This window comes from Lineus longissimus, chromosome 4 (assembly GCF_910592395.1).
Source record: "Lineus longissimus chromosome 4, tnLinLong1.2, whole genome shotgun sequence".
NCBI classification, from domain to species: domain Eukaryota; kingdom Metazoa; phylum Nemertea; class Pilidiophora; order Heteronemertea; family Lineidae; genus Lineus; species Lineus longissimus.
Window position 1 is genome coordinate 6542107 of NC_088311.1, and position 18737 is coordinate 6560843.

General features: G+C 38.3%; 3 protein-coding genes across 3 annotated transcripts in view; 1 reads left to right on the plus strand and 2 right to left on the minus strand.

Moving 5' to 3' along the window:
- LOC135487302 (tyrosine-protein phosphatase Lar-like) overlaps positions 1-18737 on the plus strand; it is a 294416-nt gene that overhangs the window by 91081 nt on the left and 184598 nt on the right. Inside the window, exon 5 of the mRNA XM_064770915.1 lies at positions 6068-6173. Coding sequence (XP_064626985.1) covers positions 6107-6173 — 67 coding nt within the window. The 5' untranslated portion in view covers positions 6068-6106. The remainder of the gene's footprint in view (positions 1-6067; positions 6174-18737) is intronic.
- LOC135486590 (uncharacterized) lies at positions 10489-13630 on the minus strand. Its single transcript, XM_064769508.1, has 5 exons — positions 13498-13630; positions 12960-13153; positions 12617-12767; positions 12146-12273; positions 10489-11575 (listed from the first exon to the last, which is right to left on the minus strand). The coding sequence occupies exons 1-5, from the start codon at positions 13559-13561 to the stop codon at positions 11261-11263; spliced, it is 852 nt and encodes a 283-aa protein (XP_064625578.1). The 5' UTR covers positions 13562-13630; the 3' UTR covers positions 10489-11260.
- On the minus strand, positions 13641-18409 carry LOC135486591 (uncharacterized). Its single transcript, XM_064769509.1, has 4 exons — positions 14639-18409; positions 14229-14377; positions 13857-13941; positions 13641-13657 (listed from the first exon to the last, which is right to left on the minus strand). Exon 1 carries the CDS (start codon positions 17443-17445, stop codon positions 14935-14937), a length of 2511 nt encoding a protein of 836 aa, XP_064625579.1. The 5' UTR covers positions 17446-18409; the 3' UTR covers positions 13641-13657; positions 13857-13941; positions 14229-14377; positions 14639-14934.

Consider the following 18737-nt stretch of genomic DNA (forward strand, 5'->3'; position numbering starts at 1 on the left):
TCACCCTTATGAGGACACCTTTCTGTGGTGGCACTAAGCTCAAAATGCCCCCCTCCACGAAGAATTGATCAGAGAAGAGAGTTTTGAACTGTTTCTTGTGCTTCGTCTCTGCCTGAGGCATCAGTTTAGGCGAAATTTTTTTCCAGAGGTAGGGGCTGAACCTTGAGAAGCCACCAAAAGTCACAATACCTTGTCCATCTGACCAAAAGACCTTGAAAGTTGCTGTTGTACATGCTCTTTCAGTTCATAAAAGGAGCATCTCCTCAATACTGACAATCCAAATTTTGTTGCTTTTGATATTCAGACAACCATGTCCAAATATCATAGCTCAGCCTGATGAGAAGACCTATCTATTGGTAGCTTGGTGAGATTATGTTGCCTTTTAGATGTGACAGATTTCTCTGCTCAAATAGATTTGCCCTCGAACAAAAAACAGCTTCTTTCACACACGTCTTTGAAGTGTAATGAAATGGTTAATCCTTAGCGGAAACTACACAGCAAACATCTCATCTTGTCTTACCGATATTGATCAATCATGTTGTGCACTCTCCCATGGTGTATTAGTCTAATCGCTGTTCATGGGGCAACAGAAAAAAAATCTTAATGCGAAAGTCGTCTGATATAATTTTTTTGGTGATTCTCTCTCTGAATGTTGCTGCAAGTGCCTGAAGTAATGTAGAATTCAAGTACCCAGTATAGAGAAAAAGAGCATTTTGTGTTGATTCCCCAGATTGTGTAAGGATTCTGGTCAGTCACGTAGAAGAAAAAATATATCGGACACAAGAACGTTGAAGAAGTTTGGGAGATCGTAGCCTTGAACGTGTCTTCTTGCCAAGATCAATCTACTCGGATTTACAGATATTGCGCTATATCGGAATTTTGTAAGTGACCTTCACTACATCACTCAACATTTAAAATGCTTGATATTGAAAATACAATTTTAGCACACAGCACACTTCAATTTGGATAGGATGTCTTAAAATTGTTTTGTCTAATTTGATAAGTACTGGAATGTATCACTTACTATTGTTCACAAATCATGCTGTTTTTCAAAACTTTTGAATTGGAGACTGCACTCTTCAATTTGGATACAATGTCTCATAATTGCTTTGTTTTTCATAATTAATTACTGGAATGTGTTGCAAGCAACTGTAGACAGAACATGTTCTTTTTCAAAACTGGAATTACCAATTTTTTTCTGTTCAGTGGACAGCAAAGTAAGTTGTCATTTAACTTTCAAAAGCAGTTGGAGAAGAAGTCAATGGATTGCATCAAAACACCTTATATATTTTTGATTGCATGTTGGATATGCAAGAAAAATGTGTCCCCTCATTCCTCTTCTTGACATAGTTGGTTTCTGCTGTGCATGGAAGTCGTGTCCAATAGCCTGGCATGAAGTTAGGTGATACAAGCCGTAGGCTGTGCATCCCAAATTATGCTATGAATATGAAATAGCAGAACCAGCATAACTTTTTTACAACATCGTCCGTTGGAATAAGATGTGCCTTAGATTTGGGGATACACAGAGCAGCGGTTGTTTAGATCTATTTCACGAATGTTGACCAATAATGGCAGAACCTGGCCTAAAATGTTTTTGATGAAAATGGACGATGACACTTGAAGGTATAATGGCAGTACCCTGTTTTTTTACCATCTTTCTCTGATATCAATTATCATGGAATGGTCTTTGAAATGTGGATTATAAAGTCATTTTACAGTAGAACCTCTCTATTAAGGACACCCTTGGGACTGACAAGTGCTATCCTTAACAGAGAAGTGTCCTGATAAGAGAGGTCAAATTGAATGGAAACGACCAAAACTGGTGTCCTTGATTGAGAGATGTCCGTTAAGGGAGGTTCCACTGTATAGAAATTGCATAACTTAAGCAAGCATCTTCCTGTTCCAATTCTGGCTACTAGCACAGTTGTTGCCCCATCAGATCCTCGGAGATCAGTCAATTGACCGCCTTCGGCAGCAACTTGTGCCCTAACCATAAATTTATAAACATACAAATAGGATGAGACCGTGTGAATATTCATATAGATTTCCTTTTGGCAATGTTCATACTCATCAATCAGTGAAGCAAATCAGCGACGGTGGGCTGTTGGCAAATGGCAGCGCTAGCGCCATAAGCCAGTCATTATATCATGGCATCACTGGTAGTTTAGATCAATTATTGAGGCAGCGCTCTTGTCACATATTGTTGATGATCTTTTGGCGGTGGCTTATTCGCCTGCCGCCGAGTTCAACTAACCAGTTTAATTGGGTGGTGAGATTTTCTTATAAATCACGGCGTTGCTGTAAGTCGCTGATGACGAGGATTATTGGTTAATGATGTCCCCGATATTTGCCGTCCACTATCTACGACATCATCCCGCATCACCGCGCTGGCATAATTCTCCACTCTGTGGAGGTAATAAAACCATCATACACACAATTAGATGCTATCGATGGTGTATGTCTATGGTTTATGATGGGTGGTTCAATTGTAGGATTATTTTTGGGGTAGGGTTAAAATGTGATGCTGTGACTTAAGAAATTGCTGTTGCTGCTTTCCTGAATATACAAGTTACTTGACCGCATGTTTTCTCCTCGAACTGGGCTGTTCATAAATAGAACGTAAAATACATGTTTGCATCACCGCATAGATTTTGATTAAATTGGGCCTAATCATGAAAATATAGTACAGGGTTTTATGAAATTTCAGCAATTCAATTTCTCCTCTTAACTATCGCAGTGACCTCAAGATATACTGCAAGGAGTTCCTACATGTATTCAATGCAAGTTAGAATAAAATACCCACACCTAAAAATGATGCTTCCCCTCATTGATAACGCCTTTGATCTCACCCAATCACCCAATCAGCCACCCCAACCCCACCTACCATGTGAGTTGTGACTTGGAACCTTATGCAATCCAACAAATATCCCATAATTGCAACAGATTCATCTGATCCTCCGAATTGGAAGTTTGCTGGGTGGGCTGATTTGATAATGAACATATTGATCAAAGATCACCCGAGTGAATTGAGGAAGAAGTATCACAGAAAAGATAATCACATTGGTGCTAACTAGGTTCACACGTTTTCTGTCAACTTGCACGTCAGGGAATCGTCATGTGTCATTTGGGTGGCACTTGTTCTGAGAATAAGTGAAGTTTTAATTAGAAGGTGAAGGTAATTAAATGTGTCTCATTAGTTTAAAATCAGCTTCATGGTTGACTTTTTTGATTTGGTGGGAAGGTTGATTAATATTCAGTCGAAATATGGGAAAGAGTCAAAATGCTGTACATGTAAGAAAAGCAATGTAAGAAGAAATGTACATGGTGAGAAAAGCAGTCTCAAAGATTTTTATCCCTCCTATTGTTGCTCTGATATAAAAAACCATAGTCAGAAATGCACACGTAGGTGAATTATTTACTCATGGAATACAGAAAACATTGTTCACATCCATCCCTAAAAGCGCTACCCCGCTCCTGGCAAGCCTAAAAAGCACATTAGATAATTGAAAAAGGTGCATTCAATTCTCACCCCTTTCAAAAAGTTAGGGAAAGGCATATTGAAACCTTGGAAACGTGTAGGCTTCAACTGCAGAACTTTTAAAACAATTCTTTTCCAGTTTGACTATTTACCATCAGATCAATGCTTTATAACATTTTGCGATGTTAATATTTAAAGGGGCAATTGTTATTTGTATTGCAACATGTATGGTGTGTTCTCCATTCAGCTTTGTAAAACAATAGTTTGAAAATATTTGATATGATAGCAAAATGATTAAAAAACAATGAAATGGGGTTACATTGTTGAAATGGCTTCAGGCAGGATCAGTGAACACTGATCTATATAGGGTGTCTCCAAAAAAAAGTATACCCACATTGAATGATCGCTTATATATATTTAAACTACTAAATTTTATTTTAAGTGTTGTATGTCATTAGAAAGAGCTGGATTTACTCTTTTAAATGATACCCTTAACTATACCTTTCTAATGACATACTACACTTACAATAAAATTTAGTAGTTTACATATGATCGATAATTCAAGGTGGGTATACTTTTATTTGAGCCAACATGTACACACAGTTCAAAATTGCAAGCAGATGTTTTCATAACCTCCAAACATAGAATATCTTGACGCATCCACCCCATCTGTGACTGAATTGATCGATATATATGCTTCTGGCATTATTTTCAGTCAACAACCCATATTTGTGTTTTTTCTGTCATGGATTTTTTAGTGATTTTGAAATTACAGCTCTTACAGATCTGCATACAGACTATATGAAAAGAAGATGATGCACAAAAAAAATTGACTACATTTGTAAATTTTGGTGAGACCCTAGGTAAATCTGGCAAGATATTTCTATAAAGGTCTCCACTGGGTTGCTGCAGCTGAGAACTCGTACACCTGTGACTATTATAAGGGAAGCAGTCATGCTTTACAAGAAGGGTGTGAAAAGGGATTTTAGACAGATGCCCAAAGACACGCTGATTTTATGCTTTGACGCTCCTTTTGAGGGAATGCTGATATATTTACAGCAGATGTGGTACATACGTCGTCCTTATTTCAGCTACAATTGTACTTAGTACATTTTGGACTGTATCGAGTAACAAAGATGATCCCATTTCTCGTGCCCAATTTGTTTTCAGGGCCTGGCTCATAGATTGAAGATTCACAAATCATCTATGAATGGTAGCACAAAATTTTGTTCTTAAAATTTAAGAAAAACATTATTTTCAGTCCCATATCGATTTAAATTGAGTAATGAATTGCTCTCTTAAATAAATGATTGTTGTGCATCTCATTCACAAAAAATCATTGATTTTAATTTCTTGGATGCTTCTGTTTTGACCGTTAGGTATCCATCTATCAATGCTAATTGGCCCAACCACCACTCAACTACATGTAAAAAGCCACCACTGTGGATAAAAGGATAAACTTTACTGACCATGAAAATTGACAGATACTAATGTTTAAGATTGTGCCAAATAGTACCTTTGCGATTTTATAACTCTTGTCTTGACCATGTGGTTTTGAAAGATACTATTTATACATAAAACAACTTTTAAAACGGCAAGATAAAAAAGTAAACGCAACACCTACCTAATGTCATGTGTGATGCAATCTCTTTCATCCAATATTCCTTCCACCAAAGTTCTGTGACACAATTGAATGTCTCATAGAAACCGATGAGTTTGTAACGTTGAATTTAGCATCCACGCACATGGCGTCCTCAGGGTCTCAAGCAGTCGCTAACAATACTACGAAAACATCACGATAACAGTTTTCTTAACGAGGTTCACAACTCCAGCGTTCTCAAAACTGTTGTTTCTGCCCATCGGAAACTCAGTCGTGGAAATTATTATTTCATTAGTATTTGGTATGAAGTATTATGCGACTGTCGTTCAATACACTCTGCAACATGCTTTGCCTACGCCGGAAGACTGAGTCGGCCAGAGATGCCCATTACGAGCTGTTGCTATTGGTTGAGCGTGCTCTCTGATTAATATTCATAGGTTTTCTGCTCTGTGTAGCACATACATTGCTCGTTCTGAGTAAAGACAACTCCTATGTTGAACAACTTTATTATTTCATTCCAACGTTTGTTCGTCAAATAACGACTGGAATCTGTTATTCATGGATTTAGACTGCTATGTGGAGTTGTGATTGTCAACGTTTCTCAGGCTCACTTGGATAACTTCATTCAATACCGGTTACTTGTTACTTCGCTTACTGAGTTCACATGGAAATGTACAGAATCTGTAATGTGTGATAACGTTTAATACTACTGTGATAACCTAACGCTCTACACTGTCGTACCTACGTCCTATTTTCTAACCGAGGAACATCTTAATCACATTTGAGGAAGATATTGAAACAAGAAATCTGACTTATCATCAGGTTTCCAGATTAACCCTATCTGTGACTTGGATACAGATAATCGGATCGTACCAAGGTGGATTCAAGGATCACATCAGTTCAACATTCCAGGCTAAGGTTTGATTAGACTGTAAAATATTTGTCGCCTGTCCATGTTTTCACCGTCTTTCCTCCTGTGTTTATTTTAGGTAAGATATTTGACGTATAGTTGCCATTTGTCTGCCAAAATGAAGCCCTCACTGCTGATCATCACCCCCCTGTTATTGGCTTTGGTCAGGAAGACACTGAGTGATGGTAAGTACATTAATCTAATTACTTTGTAGATTGTTAATTATCTCGTTAGCAATATTGGGTATCGGTTTGATGAGCATGATTTGTATGGTCTCAGTTATAAGCCAAGATAACACACCCCTATTGATCGTGACATCCGGCTCCTTTATCGGTCTGGGGGCCTTCAATTTATCATTGGTACAAATGATCAGACCTTCTCAGGTAGGCCTAATATGTGTAATAGTTGAATAATCCCTCCCCACTGATAAAGTAAGATGTTTTTTAAGAGGGATTGTAGTGTTGATGGTTCAAATGTTTCAAATATGGTGCTAGATATCTCCATCTTGGCCGCATCACATTAGCAGTGGGTTAACCACTTCACTATGATGGACCAATATTTTGGTCCAGAGTGTCCTTATGCAATGCTTATTGGCATTATATTATTATCAGCAGTGTATGACCGGTCATACTCTGCTGTTATTATCCTGAATGACACTGAAGAAAGTCATCTGAATAACTTATGGAACTTCCAATAGTGAAGTGGTTAAAAAACCTTCCCAATCCTCTTTCTTCAAGAAATTGTAAATATTTCAACTTTTAGGCTTCTGTTCAAATTGAAAACATTGGTGTCTCGATGCTGTGGTAATTGTCACTCAACTTCTCCCCTGATCTTGTAAAATAATGGGGATGAATACCTTTTTGAGCGGTCAGGTTATTGATGATCTCTGCTGCATCTTTTGAATGCCCACCAGGGACAACCTGCTCATTCATTATCGCCTTAATTACATACCTGATCAGAAAACTGAGAGTATGTTATGCTAATTGCCTCATTGATCCTGGTATTGATTCCTCATAAAGTGCTAAGAAAGTCACCTTGCGTGACTTTCCTGTTGGTACCATTCGCTTGGACTCTGAACGAATCTGACGATATACTGTCGACCACATTATTTTCATGGAAAGTTCAGTGAAACGGATGAATTCCCTCATAAAGATTCATTGACGCCCTAGAAACTGGTAAGGAGAGGCTTCTTAAAGCAAAATTCAAGCTTGTGGGAAATCACTCCCAAGTTTGCCTCTTTCCAATAAGGATAAGTTGACATGGTTGGCGAGCTGATTGCGAAGTCAAAATGTCTTCATGACATTCTTCAAATGAAGTCACTTTTTTTTTCGTAACTGGGCATGTGTGACCAACTCTGATGTAAAAATCACCATCAAGAAATAGTTAACGGTCACGTTATATAGCCTCAGCGAAGAATCTAACCTGATTGCTCAAATAGTTCTTGGCATATATAACAAGACAGAAATGCCTTCCCAGTGTTTGCAAAAGACAAATGCTGTCGACTATTTTCAGTAGAGAAGAAATTAAAATACCGGGCGTTACACCCAAGATGACCTTCAGTACAAAAGGTCACAATTGCTGTTTCAGCTTCATTAAGGCTAAACTTACGACATGCCATCCCATGTCGAAGTCAACGCCTTCATATACTTCACCAAGTCATTGACGTGTATAATCACCTGAAAGCTTTGGGCAGTTCTTACCCAAGCAGGCACACAATTGGTGATTTTTCCATGTGAATCCATCTCGTGATGAAACTTATATCTTGAGTAGGCATTCTTCAGTGGTCGAGTCAACAAAGCATCAGATAGAAAGGTTCCTATCTATAAATATGTGCCCACTTTCACATCTAGTAATGGATTTGCCACCCTCGTACTTGATGTTCGCGATTTTTGAGATGAGTATACGAGTAATGTTCTCTGATGTCTTTCACTATAGGATTTGACGATTTCTATAATACCAAGGTTACAGTACCAACTTGACCATAATCATATTTGTCATATCAAAGAATTAGAATTATGGGAATACAGTCCCTGATCACAGCCAAGAGAAGGTCTTCTGTTGATGGGGTTTATAGGGCCTTATGCTCTTAGTCTGGGTTTGGATCTGTGGATGCTGGTTGGTGTCTTTATTTCAATCTTCATCTGAAAGTTTGTAAAAAACTGAAGGTATCATCTTTCATGGATGCTATTTTTTATGTTCTCCTTTTACCCATCTTTGGTGTAGCCTAAGTCAAGGTTTCTGAGGCTATCAGACTAGGCCAATTGCTGGTGTTTTTTTCTCTCGTCAAAAACTGTCTCATTTCTCCTTGTTAGGTAATGTGTAGCTTATCTGGAAAGCTCCCATCATCATTTGACGGCCTTCGCTTCCCATCGTCTTAATCTTGACCTTGCTCCCTCATGATTTATTGAGCAATAAGAGAATAAAGATAATCCCTCATCACTTTGGAATTAACAATTTGCAACTTCAGAATATGTCACGATATCATCATCTTATATAACAACCAACTGACTCAAGTCAAAGTCATTTGAATGCAACCGAGACTACTGAATTCTCATCTCCTTCAAAAGTTATTCTATAACCAGAGCAGTAATTAGTCTGCAAAGGAAACACGAATGCCGCTGTGCCATAAAAAGTGGCCATTAAAGTTTGAAAATCCGGTGTTTATGGTGCATGGCCTCCATACTGTAGTATTGGAGTTGTTTAATCCTTCCCCTTCAGTGTGTCTATCGATCAAGTATCAAGGAGTAGACCATGTATATATCTGTGTACACATATTCCATCTGTCTAATCTTAACCTCTCTTCATCATGTTCATATCAGAATATCCTATTCAAGCAGCGTTCATCCCCAGACACCAACATTTTGCAATGGTCAACCAAGGTTTAAAAACTTGTTGAAAGTTTGAGGATATTCCCACCAAACTGTTGAGGATTAGACTGTGGTGGTTGAAGAGGGCTCTAGTCTATATGATAAGAAGATCAGCAGTTGGAGTGCCAACGCTGTGTCCTGCAAAGGATCACAACTGTGCATGTCCTTGAGCTGGACACCTCATCCCATGTTGCTTCTCTCTGCCCAGGAGTACAGAAGGTACCAGTCTTGATTGGAAATTAACCTGTACTGTACCAGCATCCCATCCAAGTCACTTCAGGGACTTCAACCAGATAAGGTTCCGGCAAATAAACAGCAGTCAGTGTGTAGGCAGTTCCAACTCTGGTCTCCATCATTTCATTGAAAAATGTTACTATTGGATATTGGTTAAAGATTCTGGTGAAGTCTGACAATAGATACAGTCCCCAGCGAGAATGGTGGATTGTTGTGTAAGCCTGCTATTGATGCTATTGATATATAAATAGAACTGGATACCGAGTAATTTTTTTGTGAGTTTCACAAATTGTTTCGTTACGAACAATAGAGATGCATGCTTTCAAACGGTTTTTCCATAAATTCGTGAATGTTTCCATGTCACATTGACAACAACTTTTTTCAGAAATGAATTTCGGGATTATGTTTGAACAGTTTTAGATCAGCCTTTTCATAACGAATGCACAGCGCTAACACATAGTTTTTTCTCTAGCTGAATATTTGTACCGATTCATTGAAATTGGTGTTCAAACGTATTTATACTTGTGAAGTACAAAGACTAGACACATTGCAGAGATTTTTGCACCGGTTTAGCATTCCTATTCATTGTAATAAAAAATGTATAAAATATGGATAGTGTCGAACGAGTTGAGATTGTTACGATTATAAGCTTTTGTTGCTGTGCTTCTGTGTCAAATGGCAAAGCTCGCAGGTTTGAACTTGTTACCTCCTGGCTTTGAGTTTGAGAGCTGGTTCTCCCTGCTGCTACTCGAGTTCAAGCTCTGCCAATATAGTTTTAGGGTTATTACTACCAGCTTTGTTTTAGAAATGACTGACTGTTACCACTTTGTTATGAGATCAAAACATTGATTTTGCTTGAACCATTGGCAGATATACACTCTTAAAATTAAGTTGTAAAAATAACTATTTATTAGTAAATTTTAACTAATTTCGATAGTTGCTATTGCACCGACTAAAACATTAGTTATTTTTACTAATTTGAAATAGTTAAAAAAACAACTAAGAAAAATAGTAAATTTTCAACCATTAATATAGTTATTTTCTACTACTTTTTTAACTACTTGTTAGTTTATCTGACGTAATAACTAATTTTGTCAGTAAGCTGGAGTGCAGCTGTTTCCTCTGTGTTTACTACTTTTTAACTATCAAAAATAGTAAATCAGCTAAAATAACTAATTTTCTCAGTAGACTGGAGATGTGCAGTTTAATCCTCCATACTTCCCGCCATTTTAGTTTTGGCAAAGACGATGATGACATAGCCAGTTTTGTCCATTTCCTGTCCATCAGATTCATAAGCTGAGAAGCACCTTATAAATCAAATGATCAAATCAAAGAGATGACATAATGGATGAAGGCAGTTTTTGCATAATTAACAAATTTATTCATAAAAAAACAGCAGAAAATGTTATTGAATAAATTATTTTGATTATGATACAGCAAATTGATTAAATACCAGCTTGCTCCCAGACTGCACAGGAGTCGCACAAAAATAGCGAGATTGCCCTACCCCTATCCATACAATTCTCTCTTTGTACAGAAAAAGATTCTTATAAACATGAACATGAACTGGTCTTTCTAAAAAGCAGGACTCATCATTACCAATTGCATGTTGTATTGCAAACTGAGCAACCTCTGTCAAATGTATCTATTTACAAGTCTTACTTTACACAAATTTGTTATATGAAAAGATTTGCCACCATTACGAGTGTATTTATCTCTTCCTTGGGAGCACGACAAGTTTCCATTATAATTTACAATTTACAATCATTACATACAAAATTATTCTATCATTTCATATTAACACAATCAAGGATCACAGATTCTTTGCTTTGTTAAACAATAACAATTAAATTTGAAAAGATCCCTCACTACTCGACGTTTTGATAAAAACATATGCACCCGATGGTCATGAACATCGAAGATACAGCTGGATATTGGTATATTGGTATATTTTACTTACCACATCAACACCGAAAGCATTGATCTGCAGCCGCCATTTTGATACCTGGCGAATAGTAAACCTCGTCGATAGATGACGTTATTGGGCGGGAATTTGAATTGACGAAAAATATTCTAAGGCACATTGCGCCCCCTCCTGATCAAAATTTCTACTTTTTAAAAAATTTATAATTATATAAAATTTTTATCATAATATTAAAGCATATTCTAGTTTACTGATCAAAATATCGCCTCAGAATAGCAACATTTTTGCTAATCTCTTGTCCCTTCCTAGCTCCAACCCGATAGAGAATGTCCTGTATGAACTCCCAAACAATCTGGCACGGTGCTGGAAACTGAACATCAAGAACATAAAAAAGTTTGAAGCAGCAGTCAACTGCTTTAAGAAGGGTTGTCTGCTCAATTGCATTCCTCTCAACAATGACAAAAGCCTGTGTCGGTGCGGTCCTCTCCCCTAGTGCCAGCACAAACGGTTGTACAATGCCTGCGGGCAGTGACCGTAGAAAGGCTGGTATATTCGTCGTGACCTAAAAAATTAAATGAAAAATATCATGTAACAGTATGATTCTGACCTGACTGTGTTGGAAACAGTGACAATGTGTCATATACATTCTGGCTAAAAGGATGACAATGGTACTGATTGTCCGACCAAAACTTTCAGTTTGCTATCAAGCGTGGTCTTTTCCAAGTAATGAGGCTTCTTCATATCACATCCCATTTCCAACTAGGACGGACTCATCTACAATATATAATTCTGTCATTTGATTTTCTCCTTTTATCCATAATGTTCATGTTTGACAGATGTTGTCTTATGGATGTGACAAAAATAATGACCAGGTACAGCGATGGGCACATCCATAGCCCCATCCTATGCCAACTTTTTTTTGGTTAATTGGGAAACTGACTTCTGCATCCTCAGACCCACAAGCCCCTTATGTCCGTCAGATTTATTGATGACATATTCGTGGTCTGGCTGCACGGTAGAACACACAATGGCAAAAACAGGTGCATGTACAACTACTAGCAGTAGCAGAGACACTGTCATTCCTCTAGTTACAACATACAATCCGTCTCAACATGTCTGCTCTCGTGTTTACCTGTTTGAACTGCAGAAAAGATAAAGATGACTCCAAATAGGAAGGGCGATGCATCTTCTTCCCATCTTTTGTGGGACGTGGAGGAAGTATCAGTGGCAGGACCTGGAGTGCGACTACACTTTCTTCATCTTAAATTGTGCAAAAGCATGCAATTAGTTTTTGACATAAAATGGATAGAAAACAAGTTTGCAGAGAGGCAAATGACTGATTGGATAACGACTCGAGGATGATAGAAAATAAGAGGATATTGAGTGAAAAAATATAATTTCCATAGTTTAACTTTGGTAGTCATTCTTCTTTTGATATCACAAAAAAAACATTCATTTTTGTACAGGTTTAGCCTGCATGCCTTTACAGTCAGCTGCTTACTAGTCTGACTTCGAATTCAGCATGGACTGTTACTGTCGAAGAAAACGTGGACAGATGCTCAGTCTCGTAAGGCCAAGAATGTTAAATGTAATACACATGTACCTTCATTTAAGACTGTTTTTACAGGCACAATATTTCGCCAATCTGGTTTGACACATGTGACATACTGAAGTACTTTCTTGACAAAGTTGCCATCCCACTTCTTAACCAGTTGGTCGCCAGTTTGGAACAAAACATTAAAATCCTGCTCAATCTGCAATGATACATGCAAAATTTATTAAAACAAGGGGTCGAATAAGATTTAACTAATTCTTCATTGGCATGGTGCTTTTTGAAAAAAGCTATATTCAGCATTGCCACAAAAGTTGAATAGCCTCCACAGACCCCACTGCCAAGTACCTCTGCAAGAAACAACATGTCTCATTAGACTCATAGTCATACATACCATTCCTCTCTCCAAAAGCCTTGGAAATGATGCCAAAATATCCTTCGCTTTCAACTCTTTGTTCTCACAGATCTCACGGTGACGATTTGTTGCGGTTTTAGCCATCAGGTCCGAAACTTTGGATGCCGGTTCAATGTTGTGTTTCAGCCATGCTGTCATTTCCTTATACTCTTTTTCGGGTAGAATCTGGCATTCTGATGAAGATAAACAGAGACTTGAATAAAAAAACACAAATATAATTGTTTGAGAAAAATTTGTTCTGGTGTAGTGGCTAGCAGATATCACCCTGGATGAAACTATGGCCTAACTGCACTTTTACTAGCAATGTTAACCACTGATTGTGAGGCTCCTAATCACCCCATATTGACTTGATTAAATCAGGACATGTATCCCTCATGTACACCTTAGGTACATGTAGATCTCAGTGACTAGCACCACCAACCGAACGAGGTGTGATGGTGATCTAAAACAACTTTTCTACATTAACCCACAAACAGGTCTCAAATATCAAAGCCTTGGGCAATATTATTGTGATTACCTGCAACAGACAACACCTCTTCAGCAGGGACTGTTTCAGGTAATTGGACCCTTTTCTTAACCATCTTCAGTTTTGCCTCCTCTTTGTGAACATTGTATATACGGTCATTGATAAAGCCCTTTGCAGGTCGACCACCTCGAACCCTTTGGTAAAATGCTTCCTGAAAGATGATGAAGAAAAAAAATGGCTTCATGCTGATACTTCTGCGGACACATTTTTTCTCCTCCCCAGGCGCTCCTCGGCTGTGATATCAAGAACCGCTGGTGCTGCGAAGAAAACTAGCAAACTTAGTTTTACATAGAAACCATGACACCTTGTGATCAAGGAATTGTTTGGTTGTGCCTCTCTGTCATACTTACAAAGCCCTGTCCATTCGGATTCCTCAGACACGGTATGACTGTGATAATCGCAATGGCAAGTTCCTCCTTGTCCTCTGTTTTGGGACTGGAAATTAAGCACACGAATTTCACTCCTTACATGTAAATGCAATACACCAACACACTACTTATACTTATTAGTAAGGAGATGATTCACACTGATACACTAAAAAATAAATGTAGTATCAAGGATGTATACATCCTTGGTAGTATGTTCTCTAAAATCACTTTAAGAACCCCCCCCTAATATCAGTTTTCGAAATAACAAAGTTTCGAAATAACAAGTGCTGCGGCTGCTGGCCTAGCCAAATCAAGCAAACACATACACATACACATTTTTTTAAGGATACGTACAATTTTCCGCATTTTTCAAATAAAAAACCAGTTGCTATTTTCACAAGTCTTTTCCTCAACACTGTTGGGGCGAACCCAAGCTTCTGTACATCCGCTAACAAAGATCTACCACCATTCTGGCTGCATAGGAAAGTCTTAAAATCATGAAACTGCAATAAAGATGGCAAAGCTCTTCTTAATTGAAAATATACATCTTATAATGATGATGAAATTTGTCTGTAATAAATACATAAGTCATTTAAACAAAACTGACATAATTTGTTGATTGGACAGTTGGAAATGCTGACCTGTTCAATTTATAATGTTACCCATACGCAACTTCTCATGGCAAATTATGTGTATCAATTGAAGAATGAACCTTGAAGCAGTACATTATACCTCCATGATTGAATTGAAATAAAAATATTCACCTTAGTTGATACTGAATGTGCACATATTTTACTGCCACTGGGAACTGAAGTTGAGCTAGATTCTATTGGGACGTGTATGTTATCATTTTCTGTGTCATCGCTGGTGCCAGTCATATCGGTTGGTGGAGATGCATCCTGAAAATAAATTTAAAGGTACAATAACATACAATAACTTCAGAAAACTTTGCATTTCACTTCAATACTTCACACCTTCAATGTGATAAATTGTTCTTGTATTTTCGAATTTTTTTTCTCGCAAGTACACACTAATGACTAAAATCTCTGAACATACCAACTTATCTATGCCTCGGAACAATGTAACGCAAACTGTCATGTTCATCAAACGACTTGATGAGGTGAAAGGGGTGATGGTCAAGCAATTCATTGACTGTGATGCACAGAAATTCGTCTCCTTCCCGAACAGCATAGGCATGATATCTGTCTTCAAACCACAGGGTTTCCCAGACTTGAATCAACAAATATACTAGAGTCTGGTCATCAATGAATACCTGCTCTATTTTTCCATAGAGAGGATTTCCTGATTCCTTATCACAGTCCACAGAAACCATCTCGTTGGCTCTGTACTCTATGCCATGGTACCTAGCGAATTTAGCAGAAAAGACTTCAGAGTCAACAGGACAGCCAATTGCCTCTGCTATTAGACTGTGATGGGGCTCAAAGTGATCCAGGGGCTGGAGCAAACCCTTCCCACTTTCCAATGGCTTGAACTCGAAAAGCTCCTTCCTCATGAGGGCATCAGACAACGTCATCTGATGGCGTCTGGCCATGGTTTTACAAATATTTTTAAAGTTGCAGGTAACTTGGGCAACTTGCTTGAAGAATGCATGTTTTCCCTCAAATCGCATTGATGAAAAGTGTTTAAGAGGTCCAATGGCTCGGATTACTGCAGGGTAATGTAACATATGATGGTGCTTTGGAAGGAGGTGATTGTCTGGGAAGGTTGTGAGGAAATGGTCATGGTGTTCTTGAATTAGTCGCTGGAGGTAGTAGGTCTCTTCTTCACTCACTTTTGGGGCAAAGATGATGTCCATGCAGGAAAGCAGGAGACGTATGACTTGCAGGTGATCATTACATGTATCTTCAGGAACAAGGTCGCCAATGAGAATCAGGAGATGCCTGATTAGAAAATAGGCCTGCTCTGCTTTTTGACCAGTTGCAGAAGTTGAACGATTCAGGCTTTGCTCAGTTATCACAGAGGGTTTGTTTGACGACTCAGGAAATCCATAATCAAATGACACTATTCGGTCGTTGATCACATCGAGAGTGAGCACACCTTCAGTGATGATCGCCTTCAAGACCAGTTTTACCTCTATTAGGCCAACCCCCTCAAGAATGTCATGCATAATGTCAAAGACATGGTTATCAGTGACATGATATCCTACTAAGTCATTCAGCGGACACATCCTCTTTACTCCGGTTCTACTAACATCATCAACGGCTATGTCTCTATCATATGTCTCAACTGTCCTAATCAGGGAGTCGTCTTCAGCAGTTGCAGTGTGAGCATCATCTCTCGGCATCGAACATCTGCGGCAAGGAAAGTTAGCTGTAAATCCCTCAGCAAAACCTAGCATGCCATGCAACCCCAAGTTATCACCTGTTGTCTGGCCTAAAACCACACGCACTTTTGTTCCATCATCACACAACAAACCCTCAGATTCTAGCACTTTCAGATCATCTACAATTGGATTCAATATTGCATTAAAACCATAATGCTTTATGTCTTTTGAGAGGGCAACAGCAAGCAAGAACATATTCTTTAAACTGGACTGGTGTACTGAGTGAACATCTTTCAGAGTGAAGTAGAACAAACCCAGTTTATGGGTGCCAGCTTTGGGAGAAAAAGGGTTTGTAGTTTCTAACTCATCAAAATACAGTAAAATATTTATGGTCTCAGGATCGCACAGGGCTGGGTTGGATTTGTAGTAACTGCCATCTTTAAAATCTTCAAGAATCCCAGGCTCATGTTCCCTGGTCTTGTACTGTCGGATAGCATCCAGCAAATCAGCATCAAGGACTTCTAGCAACAGGTCTCTGATAGGCACATACTCAAATGTGTCACGCTTTTGGCGTTGGAGGACAACACCAGAATGAGGGTCTGGCTGGGGATTAAAGGCAACTCCAAGCGGAACAGAAACTGGAGGAATGAAAGTGCCGAGGTTTAAAAAATATTTGTTTTGAAGCCATCCAGTTTCTAAACCGGTAAAAGGTCTCCGACTCTCTTCAAAATCATTCATTAGGTCTGCCAAATCATCATCATTCCTCATCCCATTCCCGAGGTCTTCCACTACCTTCTTCGTTTTCTCTTTCAATGCTTCAATAATTTCAGAAAACATTTCGGAAGTGCATTCAATGACAGTGTTCAACGTAGAGAGAGGCAGGTTTGCCTTGGCCTTCAGTTTACTAATGAACGATGAAGCTATTGACATAACATCAAGCTCAGCATGACGACTTTGTCCTGTAAAATCATTTACACCATCAATTTCAACATCATCTCCAGAATGCATCATGTCTTCATTTTCACTATTATAATCAAACACCTCTCCGGGCACATCATTTATAAATGTATCATTGTTGCTGTCTTGTTCAAGAACATGTTTTATCAAATGCCTTTTGTAAGGCCAAACAGACTGAAAGGTCCGTTGGCATCCATTCTGTGCACAAACAAAATAATTTCCAGCATAGGTTATTGCATGAATGGTCCTCAAATGAAAGAACAAGGAGTGGAAGTCCCCTTTAATGTTTTTGGAACAAACAAAACACATGAACTGCCTGGACTGCTCCATTACTACTGAATTATCCTTGACCTTTCCTTTAAACTCTTGCAGAATTAAGATGAATCTCACATCTTACCGATACAGCATTCCTGTTCAATAACAGCTTCTGTTTGAATCGAAGTCGTGTTCCAATCCTTGGAATTAACTCCTTCAAAGTATCCTCGTCCAAGAGATGAAAACATTCCTCGTCAATGCCATGTTCTGAAGGAAAAAAAGGAGCAGAGAAGCTTTTACTGATTGTGTCTAGAAAAATATTTTATTATACATGTATATTACAAAAACACTGATACGCCTATGTAAAAACACCTTTCATTAGACTTAGCGTGACAGCTCATCTCAAAAATAGTCATCCAGCACCCATTATACCAACATGTGACCATATGGTGAAATCTTCATTTTTTGGATACTTTTTTAGGCCTAATTTTTTTTTCAAAACAATTAAAAAAATAACCAATGGCTCTTTAGTACATGTAGTACATGGATGCCTGCGGGTATAATTCATTACCATTCACTTACCTGCACATGTCTGGAGAATGGAAAAACACAATTAAAAAAAAAAAGTCAATAGTGTGAGTTGTACACTCAATTCAAAGATAAAGTTGATTTTGGCAGGGCAAGGCAAGAAAATAGGACAATCACTCGAGTACAGTTACAGTAGCATTATTCATATGTCGTGAATGTAGGAAGGACAGGCAGCAACAAGTCAAAGGTTCACTGTGACACTGACAGTTCTACAGACTGTCATGACTGTTGCAGTCAAATCCCAATTTTACACCAAATTTTATTTTGATTGCAGAGCTAACAAAATTGGCCCTTTTAACATTTATCATTATTTCAAATCCAATTGTAAATCACTTATGGTCTGAGCGGCTTGAGAAATCTACTGGTACTGGTATTTAGATGCTCTAAAAAGTGAGCATATCTTCATTTCTAAAAGACAAGATTCTCTTTGTATGAGTGCCTAAAGTACAAAAAAACGTTACTGGTATACATGCTTCAAGTTTCATAACTATTCAGCAAGTCAGCTGATTGTCATGCATGTAGTTACATTCAAATTCCTGTTGCCAGGCCTAAAAAACAGGCCAAGGACCTTCTGTTCAGTGAACAATTACATTACCAGCCAAGCCTTTATCTACATGATTGACATCGAATCGAAATACATGAATACCACCTCAGTCGTCATTAAAACATGAAATATTTATCTGCTTTCCTTGATAGTCAACATAAAGTCACTAGTTTTCTAGCAAGGTCACGAAATTAGTTGCCACTGATGGTGCTGCAGACCAACTTCTACAAATCAT